At 56.2% G+C, this 21,849-nt stretch overlaps 1 protein-coding gene across 4 annotated transcripts in view; it reads right to left on the reverse strand.

Annotated features, from left to right (window-relative positions):
• Positions 1–3,617: 3,617 nt before the first annotated feature.
• PACSIN2 (protein kinase C and casein kinase substrate in neurons 2) overlaps positions 3,618–21,849 on the reverse strand; it is a 129,638-nt gene continuing 111,406 nt past the window's right edge. For 3 of the 4 annotated variants that reach the window (XM_059080919.2, XM_059080920.2, XM_067010344.1), the window contains 6 exons: positions 18,016–18,191; positions 15,839–15,959; positions 12,149–12,270; positions 9,933–10,055; positions 9,293–9,489; positions 3,618–5,406 (listed from right to left, as the gene is read on the reverse strand). In XM_059080919.2, the coding sequence (XP_058936902.1) occupies positions 5,294–5,406; positions 9,293–9,489; positions 9,933–10,055; positions 12,149–12,270; positions 15,839–15,959; positions 18,016–18,191 (852 nt within the window). In that variant the 3' untranslated portion in view covers positions 3,618–5,293. The remainder of the gene's footprint in view (positions 5,407–9,292; positions 9,490–9,932; positions 10,056–12,148; positions 12,271–15,838; positions 15,960–18,015; positions 18,192–21,849) is intronic. The other variant, XM_059080921.2, reaches the window with a different exon arrangement.

Genomic DNA, 21,849 nt, shown 5'->3' on the forward strand with positions numbered 1-21,849 from the left:
CCCCCCAACCCGGTGACTCAGAAACTCTGGAATGTGGCCCAGCGAGCTGGGTTGTAACAAGCCCTCTAGATATTTGAGAACCAGCAGTTTAGACAACGGCACCTGCTGCTTGGAGTTGGGCATCGGAGTTCAAACCCCACCTCTCCCCTGACTTGCTGTGTGGCCCCGATGTAAGTCACTCAGGCTCTCTCGTTTGCTTCCCCATCTGTAAAATGGTGCTCATACACGGTGAGGAGATTTCTAGGCTCCTTTGCAGGGAAGGGTGCTCAGCACAGGGCCTGGCATGTAGCTGATACATGTTTAGCCCGGCAGGCTGAGAAGCTGCCTGTCCCCCAAGAGTGCCGGGGTCAGCCTGGCTCCTCTGACCCTGTGCTTGGCAGTGGCCCTGCCTGGTGGGGCATGAGCCTCATACCTCAGCCTGGGTCTGTCCTTCTCCGGGCAGCAGAGCTGCTTCTATCCCGGGCCCAGGCCTCTCCACCAGGGGCCCCAGGTCTGTCCATTGAGGCGCTGTGTCCCGGCCCTGCTGCTCGCTCCCTCCAGAGGCCACAGAGATCCAGCCCGGAGGTCACCGCGGGCCCGTCTAAGGGAAAGCTAAGGCCCGGAAAGGGGTGCACACCTCCTGCCGGTGTCTGGGCAGGGGCGCAGAGAGGCGCAGGGAGGGCAGCTGCCACCCTGGAGAGAGCTGGGGCTGTGAGAAGGGGTGGGGGGACGAGAGGTAGTTTCCAGGACACCGTGAGAACAGGGCCCCGACCTGGCAAGTTCTCCCACTTCTGGGCGCCCAGCTCAGAGAGGCTCAGGCCCCTGCTCGGGCTTCAGGGCCCACAGGGGTGGGGGTCCCCCGCGTCTGCCCACAGCCCAGCCTGACCGCCACCCAGGCGGGGACGCTGCCCGCTGCAAGTGGGGGAAACAGCTCAAGGACCCCATAGTGCTCCACCCCTCAGGGTCTTGGAGCCGGGTTGGGAGGCCCCGTTTGTCCAAATTTCCTGAGACTTGTAGGCTGACCTCCAGAATCCACCACGCACACTCAGGAGACCATCCTGCCCCCTCCTCTCTGGCCACCGCGGCCAGTATCACAGTGACTCCGTCTCTCCCTGATCTCTGGAGTCCCCTGAAGGCAAACGTGGGGCCTTCCTCATGTCTGTCCTGGCACCACCAAGTCTTGCGCACAGTAGGTGCTCAAGAAATGCTTGGTGAATGAGTACAACCCAGGAACAGAAAATAGGGAGGGAGGGAGCCAACTGCCTGCCCGAGGGGCTACTCGGGGTCAGACCTGGCTCAGCTCCTCCAGCCACTTGCTCTGTGGCCACGGGTGCGTCACTCCTGACCCTCACTTGGCCTCAGTTTCCCCAGGAACAAGGAGGGGCCCCTCAGCTTCCCACACCCCTGTCCCACGGATGGCAAGTGGCCCCCCAAGCCTGCCCCCTAGGACTTGAGGCGTTGGCACAGCCCAGATCCACAGGCCACCCAGAGAAGGCCAGGCCAGGCAAGGGCGCCGGCCTGCCTGTGTTTAGGTGGATAAGGGCCCTGCAGGGAAGCCTGGGACACCGAGGCCAGCCCTGTCCTCCATCTGCAGGGACTTCAGAAGACCCAGTGTTTTAGCTCGTGCTGTGGCAGCATCAGATCCCTGCCCAGGTCACTAGGCCAGAGGTCACTTGCCCTCTAGGCATTACTGGGGGGCTTGGAGAGGAGGAAATACTCCCCGCTGCGCCCCGCTGAGGGAAGTGGGGTGGGCTGCTGAGGGCCCTGGGGACCCCTGAGGGTGGTGTGGATGCAGCAGTGAGCCAGGGGGAGAAGGGGCAGCTTGGCCCAGGCAGTGGCTATGGGGGTGGGGAAGGACAGAGAGGCAAAGAGGGCTCAGTGGCCCAGCATGGAGGGCGTGGGAGGGGCAGCCAAGGATGCCAGAGGGTCCTGACCGGGGACCAGGATGAGATGTCACGCATAACCATGGCAAAAGTTATCATCTCCTGAGCACCTGTGGCCTTTCACCCCTTTACCCTAACCCCCACCCGGGGGGGCAGCTATCACTCTCGCCTGAGATGAGGCCCAGGCGCGAGTTAAGGTTTCCAGGCTCGCCCTGAGGGCCAGGACAGGAGAGGGCAGGTGGGCAGTGCAGGCCCTTCAGGCTTCCTTGCAGGAGCTCTGAGGATACAGGAAGCTGAGAAAAGGGCCTTGCCGAGCAGCAGTTGTTTCAGCCTGACTTTTGAGGGTTCCTCCTGCTTACCCACCTTGCTCTTTTTTTTTTTTTTTTTTTTTTCGGTACGCGGGCCTCTCACTGTCGTGGCCTCCCCCGTTGCGGAGCACAGGCTCCGGACGCGCAGGCGCAGCGGCCACGGCTCACGGGCCCAGCCGCTCCGCGGCACATGGGATCTTCCCGGACCGGGACACGAACCCGCGTCCCCTGAATCGGCAGGCGGACTCTCAACCACTGCGCCACCAGGGAAGCCCCCCACCTTGTTCTTTATCCGCCAGTGGCAGAAGTGAGGACGGGCTTGCCCTCGAGAATCCTGCAGATGTGGGTTTGAATCACGGTTCTGTCACAGGACCTTGGGCAAGTCACTGGACTTGAGTTTCCAGACCTTCTGTGTTTTCTGCAAAGTGGGGTGACTCCGGCCTCCCCCACTGTACTGTGGCATCACAGTACATGAGCTCACCAAAAGCCCAGGACTCGCTGGCCCAGCAGGCCCAGCTCAGGAGACGGGCCTAGGTACCCGCTCCGACCCCTCCCTTCTGCCCTGGCCCAGCTTGTGTCTCGGAGGAGCCTGGGGCTGGCGCGGCAGAAGCTGGTGACTGCCCGGGGCAGCGGGCAGCCGCGATGGGCTCCAACTCCTCCTCAGAAGCGGAGACCAGGTGGCAGATGACAGAGCCTCCTCCTTGGCCCTTAATGAGCTGGGCAAAGTTTAACACTGCCGTGGCAGCTCCCCCCTTGCTCCCCCTGTCCCCCTGTGAGGGCCTGGGGCCCACGTGGGGCGCTTCTCTGGCAGCCTGACCGACGTTAGTGAGTCCGGCAGCCCTCACATCTCTCCTTTCCTGCTCTGCCCCGGCCTCCTTTCGACTCAGGTCACCCCCGAGGGTGAGGGTGGAGGGCTCTTCAGGTATTTTACTTGGTGCCACAGACCAGCGGGGACTCCTTGGGCGAGTCTGGCTCTTGGAGCCTCTGCTTCTTTCTCTGTAAAATGGGAACGGGGAGACTCATCTCACTCACAGCGTGTCTGGAGACGGGCAAGTTCTTTGCAGATAATGTAAGTAGAGAGGGCTCAGTGCACAGCGGGTGCTCAGGAAATACGTTCAAGGAAGCTCGGGTGATGAGTGGTCTCTGGTCTGGTCCTGCTACTTGGGCCTTGGGGAGTGGGTAGGGAGGCGCCAGCCTGCTGCCCACACTGGGGGAGCCTAGGCCACACAGCGGCAGGTTTGGGGGAGAAAAGAACTGCAAGGGGCTCTGGTGCCTCAACTCCCCAACCTCTAGCTTGGCAGGGGCAGTGGGACAGGGACACGGCCCCCTGGGCCGTGGTCTGTACCTGGGGTCTTGCCTGGCTCCAGAGCTGGTGCATAAATGCCAGTGAAGACACGTCCACCAGCTGATGAGAGCGTGAGGCACACGCACAGCACAGAGACTGTCATACTCACGAGATCAACTGTTTATTGATTTTTTTTCTAAAATACTATGCGTTTAAAGAAACACCTAAACTGAAAAGACATGACAATTTTTGGTACATCTGTAGCAGAGGAATGAGGATTTCCGCTGGTAAGTGTTCATGACGGACGGACACACATCCATTTTCCAAGCAAGACATCAAGCTCACTGGAAACACTGAATAAAATGCATAGCTTGTGATGGCAGCAGCCATTTCTCCAATGTCTTGAGTTACACAAAATAAAGGTTATCCCTCCCTCCCCTGCCCCATGATTACAGTGTAGCTTCCTGCCCCAGCACGCCTGCTCCCCGATGACTAAGGATGATGAGAAGAGACCCTTGTGCTAGGGAGGTGAGACCCAGCTTTTGTTTGCTCACGAGGAATACAGATGACAGTGAAATCTGCAACTGCTGGAAAGACACGGGAGGTTTGTACAGTGTTCTGCTACAGAAAGGACTAAGGCTAGTTAGAAGTTGGACCCACAGCTAGCCAGTGAGGACAGACTTCCCTACAGCAGGCTCCACGTCAGAGAGGCCCAGGGCCTGAGCCCGGAGGGTCTCAGCTGACCAGCCAGGCCTGTGCCCAAATGCCACGGTCTTCAAGCAGTTTACAAATTAAACCCACTGTCAAAAGCTGTTAAATCTCATTAACACAGTAGACGAGCTCTTTAGATTCTCTGAATATCAAATAATATATACAGATATACACCAAGACATGACAGTCTAATATAAAGCATCTTAACTATAGATGCATTCACTTGAAAAGTTAGTCTTATTTTTTAACCTTTCAAATCACTGATAAAATTGTTAATTTGCATGAGTGAAGTTTTAAGCACAGAGTGGAAATAGTTTTTAAATATGGTGACTTTAGAGAGTACTACGTAAGGTTATTTGCGAAACTCACATTGGGATGCCCCAAATGTGGACGGCATGCACAACAGGAATCCAACCACATGTTCCCATCTTTCTCCTGCAATCTCTTGTCTTAAGCGTTGTCTGTCCAAATGAGCTACCGGCTCTCGCAGCTTGCCCCAGGCAGTGGCATGGTTGATTAACAGTACGACATGGAAATAGAGATATTTCCTTAAGACTGGTGTACATCCATCTATGCCATAATTTAAGTATAAATGAATGGAAGAACATGTATATAAAAAAGTAACTGTACACAGCTTTTAAATTAAAAACCTCAAAGTCCTCCCTCAGAAAATGGCATGTAAGTTTGTTCATCTAAGTTGCAGGTGATGGGACTCATCAGAGAAAGTAATCAGTGGAACCAGAATCGGTGGAACCCACCATTACCATGGACTTGGAGGAGAGGAGGAAAGACAAGGTCAAGAACGTACAGATCCATGATAAGCCAACACACAGCGAGCGGGGGCGGGGGCGGGGGAGGGTCCCGGCGATTTCTGTTGTACTGCATCTTCCTGTGCTCAGGTCTCTCCGTTTGCACTGTGGAAAGGGTGCCGAGTCCCAGGTAAAATGATCAGCTTGTCTGCCTTCAAGAGACACCATGAAGCCAAGAGCAATGGAACCATCATCTTTTGCAGGAAAAGGAGTGGATGCCCACACAGCTGGCTGGAGGCACCAGAGCCCGGGGCCAATGGCTAACAGAGCTCCTGGGACCTCCACCTCCACCCCTCCACCAGCCAGCCCACCAGCCCGTCACTGGATCTCCTCGACGTAATTCGCTGGGTACAGGCCAACCTGTCCGTTGTCCAAGCGTCCCTTGCACCAGCCCTGCTCATCCTCATCCTCTATCTTGGTCAGCTCATCCCCTGCAAGACAAAAAGGAAGTGTTCTTGGTGACCACAGGGTCAGAGAGTCACCCTCATGTTTTAGCCCCCACCCTGGGCCCACAGAGGGTCCCTAACTTGGGTGGGAGGGGCAGGCATTCTCCTGGGAGCAACGTGGCCCGAGGGCCTGGCTCTTTCTCTGTCAAGTTGCATCTGAGGTTTCGTGTTTAGCCATGGGGGCCTCTGAGAGATCTAAAGACCTCAGTCTTTCACACAGTGACCCTAAAGCAAGCCGTTCTCAGCTGCCAGCAGGGCTCCCACAGAGACTGCAGAATTAAACGCTGCAGGACTTTGCCTCCCTGACTGTCCCCGGCCAGGTCAGAGGAATCCTTTCGCAGGGTCTGTGCCACCTCCCTCACAGCCCTGTACTGCCATCCTTCCTTCCCCTGGGCCCTGGCCCGCCTGATCTTCTTGTATCTCCTCCAGCACTTGTTGCCATGGTCTTAGTGCCTTCATTTAATGTGTGTCTAGACTACAGGCTGTGGGAGGGTTGGGGACCCCATTATTCTATCCCCAGCACCTAGCTCAGAACATTTGTCCTCTGACTTAAGGAAATCAACCCCTCCCAACACTGAGAGTGTTGGCACAGTTCTGGAATCTCCCCATGGCTCTGTATTAGTGCAGTTTGATTTATCTTTTGTTTGTTCAAGCATGAAGGAACCTCTACATCACGCCAAGGCCGTGGGTGGTGAAGGAGATACAGACATGAGAGAGAGACAGATGGAGCCATGGTCCCTCAAGGAGACAGGCCAGGGGACAAGGACCAAAGGTGTGGTCAGGGCTGAGGTGGAAGGAGGTCCAGGCCTGGCATTTTCCTGTTCAGGACAGACAGAGCAGCCCAGACCAGGGGACAGGAAGGAGCTCTGGCTGGTGACCACCCTGCAGAGAAGGCTGTGGGAACGGGCAGAAGGCAGGCCAGCTGAGGCCTGTCCTTACTGTTCAGTTTGCAGCTTTGTATTTCTTGTTGGCATTTTGGTCCATTTTTCAGGCTCAGTTGCTTTTTTTTTCCCTCAGGCAATTACACCTTGTTTAGCAACACTTCCCTGACTCCTTATTTTGTGTGGTAGCGATACTGATCCAGATGCCTGTGGGGGCCAATACCTGGGCTGCTGGGAGACCTGGCGAAGGCCCCGCCCCTGGGACCTAGTTTCTTCATCTGTGGACCGGGGGAAGGGGTGAGGGGTGGGCGCTGTGAGGATTAAGTGTTAAAACACAAAAGGGCCCTGGGTCCACGTAGCGAGCACCCGGTAAACGGGGGCTGCCCTTATTCCCATGAGCGAGATGGTTCTTCTGCCCGCTGCTGTGCAGCCGACCTGCTTCTGTCAGCACCCGCGCTCGTGCAAGTCTGGCTTGGCAACATCAGGAGCGAATGCAGGGGGCCGAGGCGTGGCGTGCTGAGCGGTAAACCTCATCTTCGCTCACCCCCAGGTGCCCCCGTGGGCCCCTGGCAGGGCCACACTGACGACTGGTGTTTCTCCCATCAGGCCCTGATGAGCGAGGCTGCCCGGAGCCGACGGGGCACCAGCTCTATGGTGCTGTCACGTGGTGAAAAGTGCACCAAGTGAAGACTCCGCAGGCTCCCAAGGCCCAGAGAAGTGGAGAGCGGCCAGAGCAAGCCGAAGACAGAGGAAGCGGTATGGGCCGGGAACTAATGTCACGTCGGGGAAAAGAAAAATAACACAGAAAACAGACGAAACTAATAGGAACCTTCCAAGTTGTGAAAATGTAAAATGGTGACTAGAAACATTCATTTCAGTTTGCTTTTGGTACTTCACTGGGAACAGAAGGAAACATTTTAAATCTATAAAACTGCTGACTAACCCAACAGGTAAAATTTAGAGGGAATTCCCTGGTGGTCCAGTGGTTAGGACTTGGTACTTTCAGTGCCGGGGACTGGGTTCAATCCCTGGTCAGGGAACTAAGATCTCGCAAACTGTACAGCAGGGCCAAATGAGAAAAAAAAAAGATTTAGAAAGAATGAGAAATTAAAAATCAATCAATCAACAAACAAAGCAGGGGGGAAACAACCCCAACCAAAGATGTCAGAAAACTCGAGGTAATTCCCTGGCGGTCCAGGGGTTGGGACTCTACCCTTCCACTACAGGGGGTGTGGGTTCGATCCTTGATCAGGGAACTAAGATCCTGCAAGCTTCAAGGCGCGACCCCCACCCCCTCGCCGAAAAAGAAAAGAAAAGAAAAGAAAACTCAACAAAGGTGTTTAAAGACACATAAGAACTTTCTACATCCCGGGCTTCCCTGGTGGCGCAGTGGTTAAGAATCCGCCTGACAATGTAGGGGACACGGGTTCGAGCCCTGGTCTGGGAAGATCCCACATGCCGTGGAGCAACTAAGCCCACGAGCCACAACTACTGAGCCCGTGTGCCACAACTACTGAAGCCCACGTGCCTAGAGCCCATGCTCCGCAACAAGAGAAACCACTGCAATGAGAAGCCTGTGCACCAAAATGAAGAGTAGCCCCCGCTCGCCAAAACTAGAGAAAGCCTGCACACAGCGACGAAGACCCAGTGCAGCCAAAAATAAATAAATAAATTTAAAAAAAAAAAAAAAAAAGGAAAAGAACTTTCTACAACCAGCCAGAGGCACCCAATGACCACCAACCCTGGGGTCGAGTGTCTGGGGAGAGCTGGCTGGCCTGCTAAGTGCGAAGAGGAGGGCTTCTGGACACAGCCCCAGCCGGGTGGGGTGGGGTCAGAAGTGAGGGTGTGTCCCAGAGATGCAGCACGAAGGGCACACTTCAGCCTGTGCTGGTTGAGTCAGGGCCCGGCACAGCCCCTGCCCTGGAGGGATGGATGCTGAATCTGGGCTGGCTGTGAGGAGGGGCAAGGCAGAAGGAAGGAACTTGGCTCCCTTTGGGCCCACTTGGCGCCAGGCCAATCAAGCGTCTCTGGACAGGCTCTAAGATAGTGCTCTTCAAATGGAGGGTTGCAATCCATTTGGCGAACTGCAACCAGCATTAAAAAGAAAAAAAAAAGGATAGGATAGAAAATCTCCACACACAGAGCTCATACAATCAGGATCCAGACTGTTCTATAAAACCAGGGTTTCAGCTACTGGCAGCAAAGGTGTGTTGGTGGTAGGTGTGCACACAGCATGGCTGCAGGAAGAGCGTGAAAGGCACTGCCCCGAGATGAGGCTCTGTGGGCCCACGGACACGCTGCCTGCTACTCTGGGGTCTGGGCTTCTCTGCCAGCTGTGTGCCTCTGGAGAAAGGCTTCCCTTGGGGACCTGTAGAGCAGCTGCTTCCAGGGGGCCTGGCGATCAGCATCTCCTGTGCACAGGCCTTAGCCCTGCTGGGGCAGCATCTTGGGCAAAGGCACATGGGCACCTCGTTGTCTTCTATGCTTTGGTGTTGAGCATCCACTACTTTTTTTTTTTTTAATATATTTTAATTATTTATTTATTTTTGGCTGCGTTGGGTCTTCCTTGCTGCGTGCGTGCTTTCTCTAGTTGCAGAGAGCGGGGGCTACTCTTCATTGCGGTGCGTGGGCTTCTCATTGCGGTGGCTTCTCTTGTTGCAGAGCACGGGCTCTGGGCAAGTGGGCTTCCGTAGCTGTGGCACGCGGGCTCTAGAGCGCAGGCTCAGTACTTGTGGTGCACAGGCTTCGCTGCTCCGCAGCATGTGGGAACTTCCTGGACCAGGGCTTGAACCCGTGTCCCCTGCACTGGCAGGCGGATTCTTATCCTCTGTGCCACCAGGGAAGCCCCATCTGCTACTTTTAAGATGGGGGGGTGGATTGGCGAACACACAAATGAAACTAGCAGGAATTTTAGCAGACTTAAAAAACAACCACCTCCCCCAGCAGGCTGGAAGCACTCGCCCCAGATGCCAGCCGCGAAGTCCACCTACCAGCCTTGAAGCTCAGCTCGTCGTGCTCCTGCCCTTCGTAGTCGTAAAGGGCGCGGACGCGCACTTCCGTCCCCGAGGGCGTGTCCTCGTCAAATGGATTTGAGTCCCCGTTGGCGTCCGTGGAGGAGAAGGGGTTGTTGGACTCATCGTCTGACCAGTCCGTGGGGTAGCTCTGGGTCTTCTCGCAGCTGCTCACACTGCAAGAGAGGGTTGACCCAGGGGCCCTGAGCACAGGGTTGGCAGAGGCCTGAGGCCCTGCCTGGAACCTTGGTCCCCGCCCGGGTGGCCGAGGGAGCCCTGGGGCTGGGCGGGGACCCCTTCTGCAGGATCACGGCCCCCTCAGCAGCCCTGCATGGGCAGGCTCCCTGCGGGGCCGCCCGACACGCCCATCTTCCTGTGCTGATGTGCCGGGACCTTGACATGGGTTAACAGAGGGCAGAGAAAAAGCAACCACAGCTTGTTAACTGGTGCCTCCCTCCCTAAGAGATCGAGAAGCCAGAGACCGTCCACCAGCTGGCAGCCGGGCCACCTCCTGCAGGCCTCACGCATTGCTTTGAGTGCCGAGGGGGTGAGACCCTGGACAGAGAGGAGAGACAAAGGGAGCGAGGTGGAAACCAGAGGGAAACGTTTGTTCACCAACTTTTTGGCCTTAATGTCCTCCTTCTCACTGACGGTGCTCCCCGTGTCGTCCTCGTCCTCGAAGGGGTTGTAGCTGGACAGTGACTGCGCTGACCGTGCGGGGTTGCTCGGGACACTAAGGTCACTACGGGGAGAGAGAGAGCTTTCAGGGGACCCCAACTCGGCGGCCCCCACGGTCCCGGGTGCTCCCAGCTGCAGGATCACAGGGCCAGGGTTTGAAGGGACAAATCAGCTCCCCGTCAAATAGGAGGAATACGTTGTTTGCGCAGAAAGCCTGTTTTAGCAAAACACTTGGCAACGCTTTGGCTGTTAAATGCGCTTTAAGTGTCTAAGAGAGAACAAGGTTTCCCTTTGCCCTCCTTGTGTCTGAACACAGTCTCTCCTGAACAGGAGCCCTGGGGTGAGCACAGGCTGTCGCTGGAGCGAAGTGCTTCTGGGCTCAGGGGTTCTCTCCCTAGTCCGCCCCACCTGGCTCTCTGCTGAGAGCTAGGAGCCGACAGCCTGTGGGGCTCAGCCTGGGGAGGGTGACATCCGGGGAGGCTCAGAGCCCTGCTGAGAGCAGGAGGGAGGCTCCTGGAGCTCTCCAGACCCCACAGCGCAGCGTACCCTCTCCTTCTGACTACAAAAGGGTCCAACAGCCTCCGCCCTGGTTCTTCTGGGTCTGCAACTTCCAAAATCGGAACCAAAGCCTGCTAGATAGCCCTTGCTGGGAAGAAAGGACCCCTTTTGTGCTCCAGAGAGGGAAAATCCATCTGCATGACTGTATCAACTGCCTACTGTGTGTCAGGCCCAGAGGGGACCAGAGAGAAATTTGACCCCAGCCTGGCCTGAGTGCTGACAGCCAGGCGATGAAATGCAGTGACTACAGGTACTGAGCGTAGAACAAGACGGTAGAGATCAGACAGGCCCCCGAGAGCCCAGGCACCCCACTGTAGAACTCTGAGCTGAGGGACCGCACCACTGAGCTGCAGGGCAGGGCTCCCCAGGCCAGCACCACCTCCCAAGCCAGGGCGCACAGAGCGGAGCGGGCCCACAAAGTGCTGGGGGGATGGCTCAGTCAGAGCGGGGGAGGGTAGGCAAGGAGATGCTTCAAATGCCACCAGAGTGACCCCAAGTGGCCGGCAACCGCCTCACTGGTTTCAGGCCAGGCAAGAGGCACTGGGCCTACGCGTGCCTGCTGCCTACAACCGGGCCACATGTCTTGAGACCACCAGGCCCTCCTCCCTCCTCGGCACCTTTCTTCCGCTGACCTGAGAGGGGGTTGGTGCTGGGCAGCTTTATTTGTGCAGCAGCCCTGGCCAGCCTAGGCTGCCCCACCCTGCCCCTAGTCACACAGGTGCTGGCCTGACCCCTGGCGTGGTGCTCACTGCTGCAGTCACTTAATCAGGCCCATCTGCCCAGACGGTGGCACAGCAGCTGAATGACAAGTGGCCATGTCAGCCCAGGGAGCCTGGGCGGGGGCTTCAGTGCCCAGGGCTACAGCAAGGCCTGCGGAACCTGCGCTGACCCTTCCTAGGAAGCCACGAGCCTGAGGTGTGTTATCACCCAGCATGCCGTGGAGGCCTCTGGGCCCGGGGCCTGCAGGGCAGCCTCAGCTCTGCAGAGGACAGCAAAATTTATCTGCTGGGAACTCTGTGGACTCATCTGGCAAACGCTTTCCAGGAGGTTCTAAAGGACCTCAGTGCCACCTCTTTGATCCAAACTCAGTTTTAGCAAACAATGAGGTCAGAAATAACCAGTGCTCTCAGCAAAGAGGTAATTTGAAAAAGGGGGCACTTGACAATGCCCCACACCCGAATCAGGCACCAGCATACAGCACGGGGAAGTAAGTACAAACCTGGCCAGGGCACCTGAACCCACCTGAAGGACCCCACCGACAGTGACCTCCACCTGCCCGTGTGCACCACTGGGGACACATAATGACCAGCACCTAACATCAGTTCTTCCCCTCATTTGGGGCCCAAAGCACGTTTGTGGCAAAGGCTCCCCCTCTGGATCTTTCCGCAGCACTGGCACCAGGTGGACGGATGATTCTCTCCAGAGATGACCTCGAGCCACTGCCCAGTGCGGGCAGCCAGGGAGTATCTGGAAAGATGGCCCCGGGGTTCCCTGCGAGGCCCCATCGGGGAGTCTGCCGGTGTCCCAGGTGGGGGCGTCCCAGCCCGTGCAGAGGAGCAGGGGGAACTTCCCAGGGACTGAGGCTGCCCCAGTGCCCACCTGCTGGGCTTGCTCTGTAGAGTCTGGTCGCCGGTCTGGTTGATGCCCGTCAGGGTCACACCATCAGCAGTCTTCTTCTTCTCTCTCCGGCTGAGAGTTCGATTCAGGTCTGCAGACCACTCCTGAGCAACGGGCACCGAGGGAGAGAAACCAGGAAGTTCATTTGTTTGAGCCCACATCAGTCTAAAACACCGGCCAGCGAGCCAGTGGCCTGCCCCCAACAGTTAGTGACGTCCAGCCTTGCTGCCTCTGCTCTCCCTTGTTTCCCAGCAGACCCCGGGCTCATGACACCCACCACTGACCCCTCCTCACTGTGCGAAGTGTGGACTCCTCAGGGGGCCTGGAGGTCAGCGCCAGGCCCAGCCTGCAGGGATGGATGGATGATAACAAGACTGGAGCCGACACTCAGGGATCCTGCATTCCAGTCCCAGGGAGCCTCCCTGTCCTACCCCTGTCCTTGTGGCACTCAGCCTCCGGACCCTCAGGCCCACAGCAGCAGCCAGAGGCCTCGCCAGCTTTCCTCACGCTTCCAAAGGAGACAGAGCCCACCCTCCGAGGGGCTTGGCATTCAGTGCTGAAGACTTTCCCGTCCGTGCTCTGAACTGTCAGCAGGGCAAGAGAGCTGGGCGTGGGGGCCTGAGCAAGCCTGCAGTGTGCGAAATGGGCCCTGGGTGCAAACAAAATCAGGGGCCCAGGGGAGCTCCCGCATCACTGCAGGGGCAACCTGGCCACTCAAGTCTCCAAGAAGCAGTGCCCTCCCTGGCCCAGGAACGTCCTCCCCCATCTGAGCAGCATGCTGGGGCCTAGCTAACAAAGCAAAGCAGTGTTTATGTCCCCAGAGGTTCACTATTTTTCCAGCATGTGAACAGGCTTTTATCAACTGCACTGAAAACACTGGGAGAAAAGCACGTGTGTACACACATTTAATGAACTCTTCCCCCTGCCCCATTTCCACCCATCATCAAACAACTTTATCTGAATTAGTATTTGGGATGACTTTGAGCTTTGCTTTGAGTCATGAGCTTTGCTCATATGTAGTTATGGAATTTCAAGGCTAGAAGCCACCTTAGGAACGTTCAAGTCTAACCTGCCAATTTGTCAGATGAGGAAACCAATGCCCAGAAAGAAAAGTGACTTGCCCACGCAGAGCTGGTGGCAGACCTGGGCCCTCAACCCCAAACTTAGGTCACCTATTTATTAAAATTCATTTTATTTATTTATTTTTGGCTGTGTTGGGTCTTTGTTGCTGTGCACAGGCTTCCTCTAGCTGTGGTGAGCGGAGGCTACTCTTCCTTGCGTGGGGGCTTCTCATTGCCGTGGCTTCTCTTATTGCAGAGCACGGGCTCTAGGCGTGCAGGCTTCACTAGTTGTGGCACGCGGGCTCAATAGTTGTGGTGCACGGGCTTAGTTACTCCGCGGCATGTGGGATCTTCCGGGACCAGGGCTCGAACCCGTGTCTTCCTGCATTGGCAGGCGGATTCTTAACCACTGCGCCACCAGGGAAGCCCAGGTCACCCATTTATTTGTTAATTATTTTCTTAACTGCAATAAGCTGACTGAGAACTCAACTGGAACTCAGAATCCCCATAGTGACCTTTAAAAAAATTTTTTTTTGAATTTTATTTATTTTTTACACAGCAGGTTCTTATTAGTCATCCATTTTATACATATTAGTGTATATATGTCAATCCCAATCTCCCAATTCATTCCACCACCACCACCCCCACCCGCCCCCCACTTTCCCCCATTGGTGTCCATATGTTTGTTCTCTACGTCTGTGTCTCTATCTCTGCCCTGCAAACAGGACCTTTTGAAATATAAATCCGTCCTGACGGGGTGGCTTCCAAGGGCCGATGTGATCAACACCAGGCCAACTCTGAAGGGAAGGGTCCGCTATTAACTTGGACAACAAAACAGCCTGGGCTACACTGTGGCCACGGTTCTTTAACCAGCACACGCTGTCAGAAGCAGGCTGCAGACGCCACACACAGACCCACCTGGGCTGAACACACACTGCAAGAGGTTTGGAATTCAGTAAGTTAGCCATAAAATAGGAACTTACTTCATCCTTGTGGCATGGAAAATAAAAACAAATAATTTAATTAGAGAAAGGAAGCATGATCCTGTAAGAGCTGCAAGCATGCACCACATGCAGGCATGGGTTCCCGGCCCGTGGGACCCACAGAGAGAAGGGCCACCATGGGCTCTGGCCAGGACACCCACCCCAGCAAGAACTGTCTGTCAAGTCTTCCTTTCCAGACCATTCTGTTCTCTGGGTAGGGATGAACAACCCTAAGGGACCTGGGGGTTGGAGGGGGTGCATGTCACGGGGTGGGGGGTTTCCTGAGCCTCTACTGAGAGCGGCAAACACTCCCCGCAGAGAAGAATCCAGGTGTGTGCACAAGTCCCATCACCAACTCGCTTCTTGCCCATGTGCCATCACCAGGGGGAGGAGAAGCCGGGCTGTGCTGTCTCCTCTAGGTCCACTTCCATCTGGGAAGGCCCCAGGCCTCTTGGCCCCTGTTGGGAGCCGGTGTCCTAAAGGCAGTGCGGGGGGAATGCTCAGCTGCAGGGACCCACACCGTCATCTGGAGAACCTTTCTTGAGAAACTCCAGAAAAGAGAGGCACAGGGATGCGGACTGAAAAAGCTATAGGCTGGGACAGGGCCAAACAAGCTTCTGTGTGGTGGGCCCAGGGGCAATACCCAGTATGCACCAGGACACTGAACCCCCAGCCACCAAGAAGATCGGGGCTGTTGTCATCCCCGTTTTACACATGGGAAAACTGAGTCACAAAAAGGGCAGATGACTTGCTCAGCATCCCATAGCTAGTAAGTGCTGAGGCAGGACCTGAGTGCAGCCTGGGCTCCAGCCACTACTGAGTCAGCGGGGCCAGGTGGTTGGAGCCCAAGGCAGAGGGGGTTGCCTTCAGCATCCTCCCTGGGGGAGGCAGCAGCCATAGCCCTGTGGGGCCCTTCCCAGCCCCTGCTTCACCACGAGGTGGGGAGAATCTTTTCCCTCAGAGAACAGGGTGGTGGGACTTGTGGCCACTGCCTTGGCTCTGCTATCAGCAGGAGGCCAGGTGGGGCCTGGGGACCCAATTCTAGGGCTGGAAGAGCCTTGAGATCCCTAGGCCCTCAAGTTTTGCAAGTAAAGGTACTGGACAGCTTGGACCCATGAAAATGGGAAAAGAAGAAAGTTAATCCTACACCAAAGTTGGTTGAATTTATATACGAACATAAGGAAAAGCCCTCATGTGAAGGGTAAGAACAGCTACACACTGAGACCACGCTCCCCTCTCGTCCTGGATCAGAGGCTGCTGAGCTGGTGCTCTTGGCCCAGCAGGCCTGGAATGCACTGTGGCCACTCCTTCCCTGGCCATCCCCCAGGGCTGACTGGGACTCGCCACGAAGGGAACGCCAGCTGGCCAACTAGTGACCGTCAAAGTTCTCAGTTACAAAGAACGTAATTGCATCTTCACCAGGGATTCAGAAGGCCCTTTGGTGATCTTGAAGCCCCCCAGAACATTAAACATCCACTTGGTTTCCAGGGTTGCCATGTGTAAAGCCTGCCACATAAACAGGGCACAGGCCAGCTCTGAGTTGGATGGAGAAAGAACGGTGTATGACTCGACCCTGTGGGCCTAGGCCCCTCCCAGGCCAACAGGTCACAGGCAGAGCCTCCTCTTACCTCAAATTGTGGCCAGTTCATGGACATGCCGGGCCCGTGGTTGGCTCTGAACCACCTCAGGTCCTCCACCGCGTCGGCAGCTTTGATGCTCTGCTCCAGGTCTCGGTAAATGTTTTTGTAGCTAAATCAGAGGCAGAAGTGTGACTCTTTTCGAAGGAAGGGAAGGCCAGCCCCCAGCCTCACCCAGGGCCTGCCTAGAGCTGGCGCCATGGTCTGCAGCCACAGGAGAGTCGACGTCACAGGGCAGGTCAGACCCCTGCCCTGGCTCAGCTAGACCGTCATCTGGCCGCGATGCACACAGAATGGGACAAACAGCAACCATGGCGTGGAAGCCACAGCTTCAGCTTCTGACAAATCAAACCAGGTGGCAACGACCTGGCTTTGCTCTGTGTCAGATAATACAAAAGCTGCTGGCATCTGGGCCACACGGGCCACCAATCTGTGTGGTCCCACAGAACCAGGTCCAGAATCGAGTGTCAGAAAGCTCCCCCTCATCCCTTCAAAAAAGCAGGAAGGTTTACACCCAGCTGTGCAAAAACAGTAAATGAAGATTGGCCAGTGCTGTGGGGGCTGCAGACCCCACGAGCCACCTGGGGGGACTCCTGCTTCTGCTTGACCGCTCAGAGCAGCTCGCCTCCCTGGGAAGCTGAGCGTGTCAGAGAGGAGTATGACCACTGCGGGTCCTGGTGTTTTCACTTCTAGTCTGTGTGGCTAGCAAGTCGGTTACCCTCTCTGGGCCTGGCCTCAGCGTCTTCCTCCGCTGAGTGTGCATAATGCCACCTGTTATGGGGTGAACTGTGTCTTCCAAAAAAGACAATGTTGGAGTCCTAGGCCCCAGTACCACGGAATGGGACCTTATTGGGAAATAGGATCTTTACAGAGGTAATCTGTAAATTAAAAAATCACCTTTTTATAAAAAGGGGGAAATTTGGGTACAGAGACAGAGGGAAGACAATGTGAAGACACAGAAGACGGCCATGTGACTGGAGTGATGCATCTCGTCTACAAGTCAAGGAAAGCCAAGGATTGACCCCAAACACCAAAAGCTGGAAGAGGCAAGGAAGAGTCCTCCCCTGCAGCAGAGCCGTCAGAGGGAGCGAGGCCCCACTGACACCTTGATTTCAGAAGTGCAAGAGAAGAAATTTCTGTTGTTCTAGGCTGCCCAGGTTTTGGTATTTCGTTATGGCAGCCCTAGAACACTATTACACCATCTCCTCCCCAGGGTGGCTTGGAGGACTAAGGGAAGCAAGGCACATGAACCGAGGACAAGCCCTCGCACGGTGGGAGTTACTCCACCCGCAGAAGAGCCTGGCAGCCCCAGCCCTGCCCCAGCCGGCGGTGCAGCCTTGGGCAAGTCCCTTAACCACGCCAGCCTGCTCCCTCATCAGCAAGATGGGGAATAATGCCCTTCCTTCATAGACACTCGTAAGGATCCATTAGTTGTTGGCAGAGGAGCTGAACGATAATTGTTGCTTTTGATGTTTTTCCTATTAGAAGGAGACAAAAGGAATGTAATTTCCTATTCATGATGAGCTTTAACTTGTGAGTCATTTCTAAATGGCTCTGCTATGTGGATGACAGAAGTCTAGGTCCAGGGTTAGCACGGGCCTCTGACCTGACGAAGGTGTCATGGGACCAAAGACAAGGAAAGTATGGAAGGAATATCACAGCCTCCGCGTCTCCGTTCAGAACCGAGTCTCTGAGGGTCTGTGCTGCCTGAGGCCCAGAACCACTGGAAGTCAAGGAACAAGCTGGCAGCCAGCTGCTCTGGATTGAAAGGACCTCGTAAAGGTCCTCAAAGAAAGGCCATCCCGGGGGCAGGGTGTGCCAGCCCCAGAACTGCTCGACTCGCTCCTGGGTTGATTTCAAACGTGCAACTGTGGCGGGTCCGAGCCACGGCCCTCCCTTCCTGCCCAGATGCAGAGGACTGCACCCAGAGCTGGCAGAGAGTGGCAGGCGGCCATCCGACTCAGGCCAGCGAGCAGCTGTCCCAGGAAGCAGGACACTGCATGGCCGCAGGCAGGCTTGGCCAAAGGGCCCTCCCTGGGCAGGGGAACTTAATACCTTCTGACAAGCACTGCCACCCCCCCAAGGCTGGAGAGCAGCAACCGATTTTATTCCAAAGCAACTTTCCGCTGACTCCCCTGGGATGTGCTTTTCAGCTAAGGGACACTTACCTGGCCACGTTCGACAGGTCCAGGTGCTTCTGAACCTCCAGCAGAACTTCCCGGAAGAAGCGCAGGCGCTTCTCCTCAAACTGCTGGCACTGCTCAAACACCTGCTCCATGCCCTCCATGTACTGCGGCGTGCCCTGGCCCAGCTCCTTCAGGGACTTCTCATACTTCTCTTTGGTCTATGAGAAAGTCCAGGCACACGAGTTGAAGACTAACTTCCACTCAGCCCGCTTCCCTCTGACCGAGAGGAGCGAGCCCGGCTCTGCACCGCCCTGTCCATCACCCGGCCCTTGTCCCCCTCCACTACTTCTGAATCCATCAGCATCTAGAGTACTCCTCAGGCGACCCCGCATCCGAGAAGCACCCGATCTATTTCCTTCGCCCCGCAAGCTCCTGCCCAGAGCACTCACGCCCCACCTCTGCTCCTGAGGGGCACCCACCCAATCTGGCTGTGAAACAGCCCTCTGCACTCCACACGCCAGGCCCCCCAGGCTCATCTTGGATGCTCTCCCCACCACCAATGTCGCCCTTGGGGAAAGCTGCTCTGTCCCGCAGCCGCCCCAGATTCCAAAACCCAAAGAGCACAAGCTCCAGAGTCTGACAGAATTCCAAGTTCAAGTCCCAGCCCCTCCACTTCTGAAGTGCAAATCACACTCCTGGCATCTGCCAGGGCTCTCAGCTGGAGTAAGACCCAAACAGGTAGCCACTGGGGAAGAGGCGGTCACTTGGAGCCCAGTGTGCGTGGCCTCAAGCCCCTACGTCACTCGCCCGTGTCCTCTCTCTCACAGGGAAGGGCTGAGCCTCGGATCTTGCCCACAGCAGCAGTGGCTCGACAGTTACCTTAAAGGCAAGATCACAGGGCTCTGAGCACCAGACAGACCCGTGGCCAAAGCCTGTGCCGCTCGTTTTCTGGGAGCCTCGCTTTCCTTCTCAGAAAACGGAGTACTTCTATTTCACAGTATCCTGATACTCAAGTGAGGTGACAGACAAGGACACCAAGCGGCACCAAGGCATTCAAAAGAGTCCCAGTCCCCTTTCCTCCAGCCTAAGACATCCCCAACACAGCTGTTCCTCCCCAGACTGTCCTCAAGAAGGGGTTTTAGGCTCAAACCCCTTCCCTGGTGGCGCAATGGTTGAGAGTCTGCCTGCCGATGCAGGGGACACGGGTTCGTGCCCCGGTCCGGGAAGATCCCACATGCCGCGGAGCGGCTGGGCCCGTGAGCCATGGCCGCTGAGCCTGCGCATCCGGAGCCTGTGCTCCGCAACGGGAGAGGCCACAACACTGAGAGGCCCATGTACCGCAAAAAAAAAAGAAGAGGTTTTACCAGAAAGAAAATATGAATATAGGTATGTCCTATTCTCAAGGGTGTCTAGGGACAGTGTGTCATGTCTTTAGCCTAAGAGCCATGACTAAAGTTAGCACGTTTACCTCGCAGGGATGCGCCCGGGGTCAGTAAACCCACGCAGTCTTCCCTACACCCCACATGTTTTTTTTTTTTTTTTTAAATATTTATTTATTTGGCCACACTGGGCCTTAATTACAGCCCATGGGATCTTAGCTGCAGCATGCGGGATCTTTTTAGCTGTGGCACGTGGGATCTTTTTAGTTGCGGCATGGGGGATCTTTTAGTTGCAGCATGCGGGATCTTTAGTTGCGGCCTGTGGGATCTAGTTCGCTGACCAGGGATTAAACCTGGGCCCCCTGTATTGGGAGCGCAGTCTTAGCCACTGGACCACCAGGGGAGTCCCCACACCCCAACATGGTTTTGATAGTTGGTGGGACCATCAAAGTGATGGTAGCCTCCTAGGGTAAAGTTAGGGATGGCAGGGCTGGGGCCGCTCATTTATCACAAGCTTTTTCCACTATCAAGACCCTGAAAAATGGGGGTTGATCATGGATGGATGGGCTGGCCACCTAGGAACTTTGCTTTTCTGTTCCTGACAACAGCGTGGGGCCTTCTGAGGAAGGAACGAACCCTCCCTGAGCTTTTGCAGGACCCGGTGCTTTTAAGACCAAGCCCTGGCCTCAGGGCCCGGCCCCTGCCACCTCTAGAGCAGCTTCCCTGCCCCCATTTGGGATCCAAGTCTACTCGCCGCCTCCCCTGCTCCTCTCCCAGATGACTTTCTCTGACTCATGCCCTGGAAGACTCCTCCCCTTTATGCTCCAAAGAGACCCTCTTCTTGAAGCCTTCCCCAGCCTCCAGAGAGCAGGCCTGCCCACCCCAAAGTCCCCAGCTCTGTGCCCCTCACCCCTCGCCTGCGATCTTTGGTTCCTTGTTCTCTTCTAAGCCTCCTGCCTTGGCTGGGCTTGGGTCCTCTACGACCCCAGAAAAAGGCCATCCCTGCCAGAGTTTGGGCATCCCTAGCAGGAGCACGGCTCCACAGCTGCTCTGGTTATTCATCATCAACTGCCCATGCCTACGCGTGTGAGGCCCCTCGCAGCAGCTCGAGCTCAGAGGCCCAGAGACAAGCAGCTGTGGGTTCAAACACCAGTGGTGCCATCAGAGTGACACAGAGCAACCGCTTCTTGGGATCCTTCACCATTTGGTAACCTCCCTGGACCCCTGGTTGGCGGGGGGGCTTCACCCGGCCTGTGCTCACGAGCAGCCCCGTCCCAGCACAGGCCAGGTAGAGAGCACGGTCATCAGTCATCGCCATTCGGGGAACTGCTAGCACAGAGAAAGTTCCCAATAAATATTCACGGAGTGAAATGAGAGGCAACCCTCGCCCTCACGTGAACTGTGATACTTAGCACAGAACGTGAGAGGTTCCTTTTTGATGGATGCTGCAAGATGCAGTCACTGCCTGGCCAATAAGAAACACAGAAGGACGTGTGCAGCCAGTTAGTACTGGTTTTTAGAAACCGCTAAGAAGGGCAGTGGGCGTGAGTTGCCCTCCTCTCTGGGCCAGCTCTCAGCCTGCGAGGACCATCATGCCCCGAGGTCACTGGCCAGACCACAGAGGTGGGAGGGAACCCTCTACAAAGTGCCCTGGTCATCCTGACGCGTGCCTTTCGTCTGACCTCAGGCCCTGGGGTTTGTTTAGCCAGTGTATCGGTTTGGTGGAGTCCGTTCTGGGTGGTTGTAAAACATGAAAGGCGTGCATCACCCTCTCTTTCGCACACACACACCTGGGTATGGAGATGCCTCACCTCTCCTCTAGGCCCTCTCCCGGGCACCCGATCCCCTGTGTACCTGATGAGGGCAGCCCCTAGAGTCCCCTAGCCTGTGCTCCTGGAGTCCAGGTGCCCCCCCATTCAGCAGGTGGTCCCAGGCTCCTCACCTGGTCCCACGGCGGAGGCGCCCAGGCTGCTCCACGACCCCAGATCCCTGGCACGGGCCCAGTCTTAGAGACAGGCGTGGAGGTGGAGGGACTCTCCCCGAGCGATTCTGACACTCGCTCTGAGCAATGAACTCCCCTCTCCCGCCCTCCGTGCTATGTGAGGACATAGCAATGAGGAGTGCTGGAGAGGGCACGGGCTCTCTCACGGTCACATCACTGGGTGGCACCGGACTGAACCTCTCCGAGGTTCCTCCGTTTCCTACGTCACAAAACAGAGATGACACCACCTAATTCCCTGGGGCTCAGTGATGCTCACCTGAGGCCCGAAAAGGTGGGCAGGTAGTAACAAATCAGCTCAGAACTCCTGCTTCCCTTTCGGGGTCACGACCTATTCCTGAAGAGCACCTCCTCTCTAACTACACCTCTTTCTCCAAATCCAGGCTGGGACTCTCTTCCGTGAACACTGCAGCAGGGCAGGCCCTTGACAGGGGCAGCCTCCGGCCGCCCAGCCCTTAGAACAGAGCAAAGGAGGAGGGTGGGGCTGGGGGCCAAGCT

The sequence above is a fragment of the Kogia breviceps genome, chromosome 12 (assembly GCF_026419965.1).
Source record: "Kogia breviceps isolate mKogBre1 chromosome 12, mKogBre1 haplotype 1, whole genome shotgun sequence".
NCBI classification, from domain to species: Eukaryota; Metazoa; Chordata; class Mammalia; order Artiodactyla; family Physeteridae; genus Kogia; species Kogia breviceps.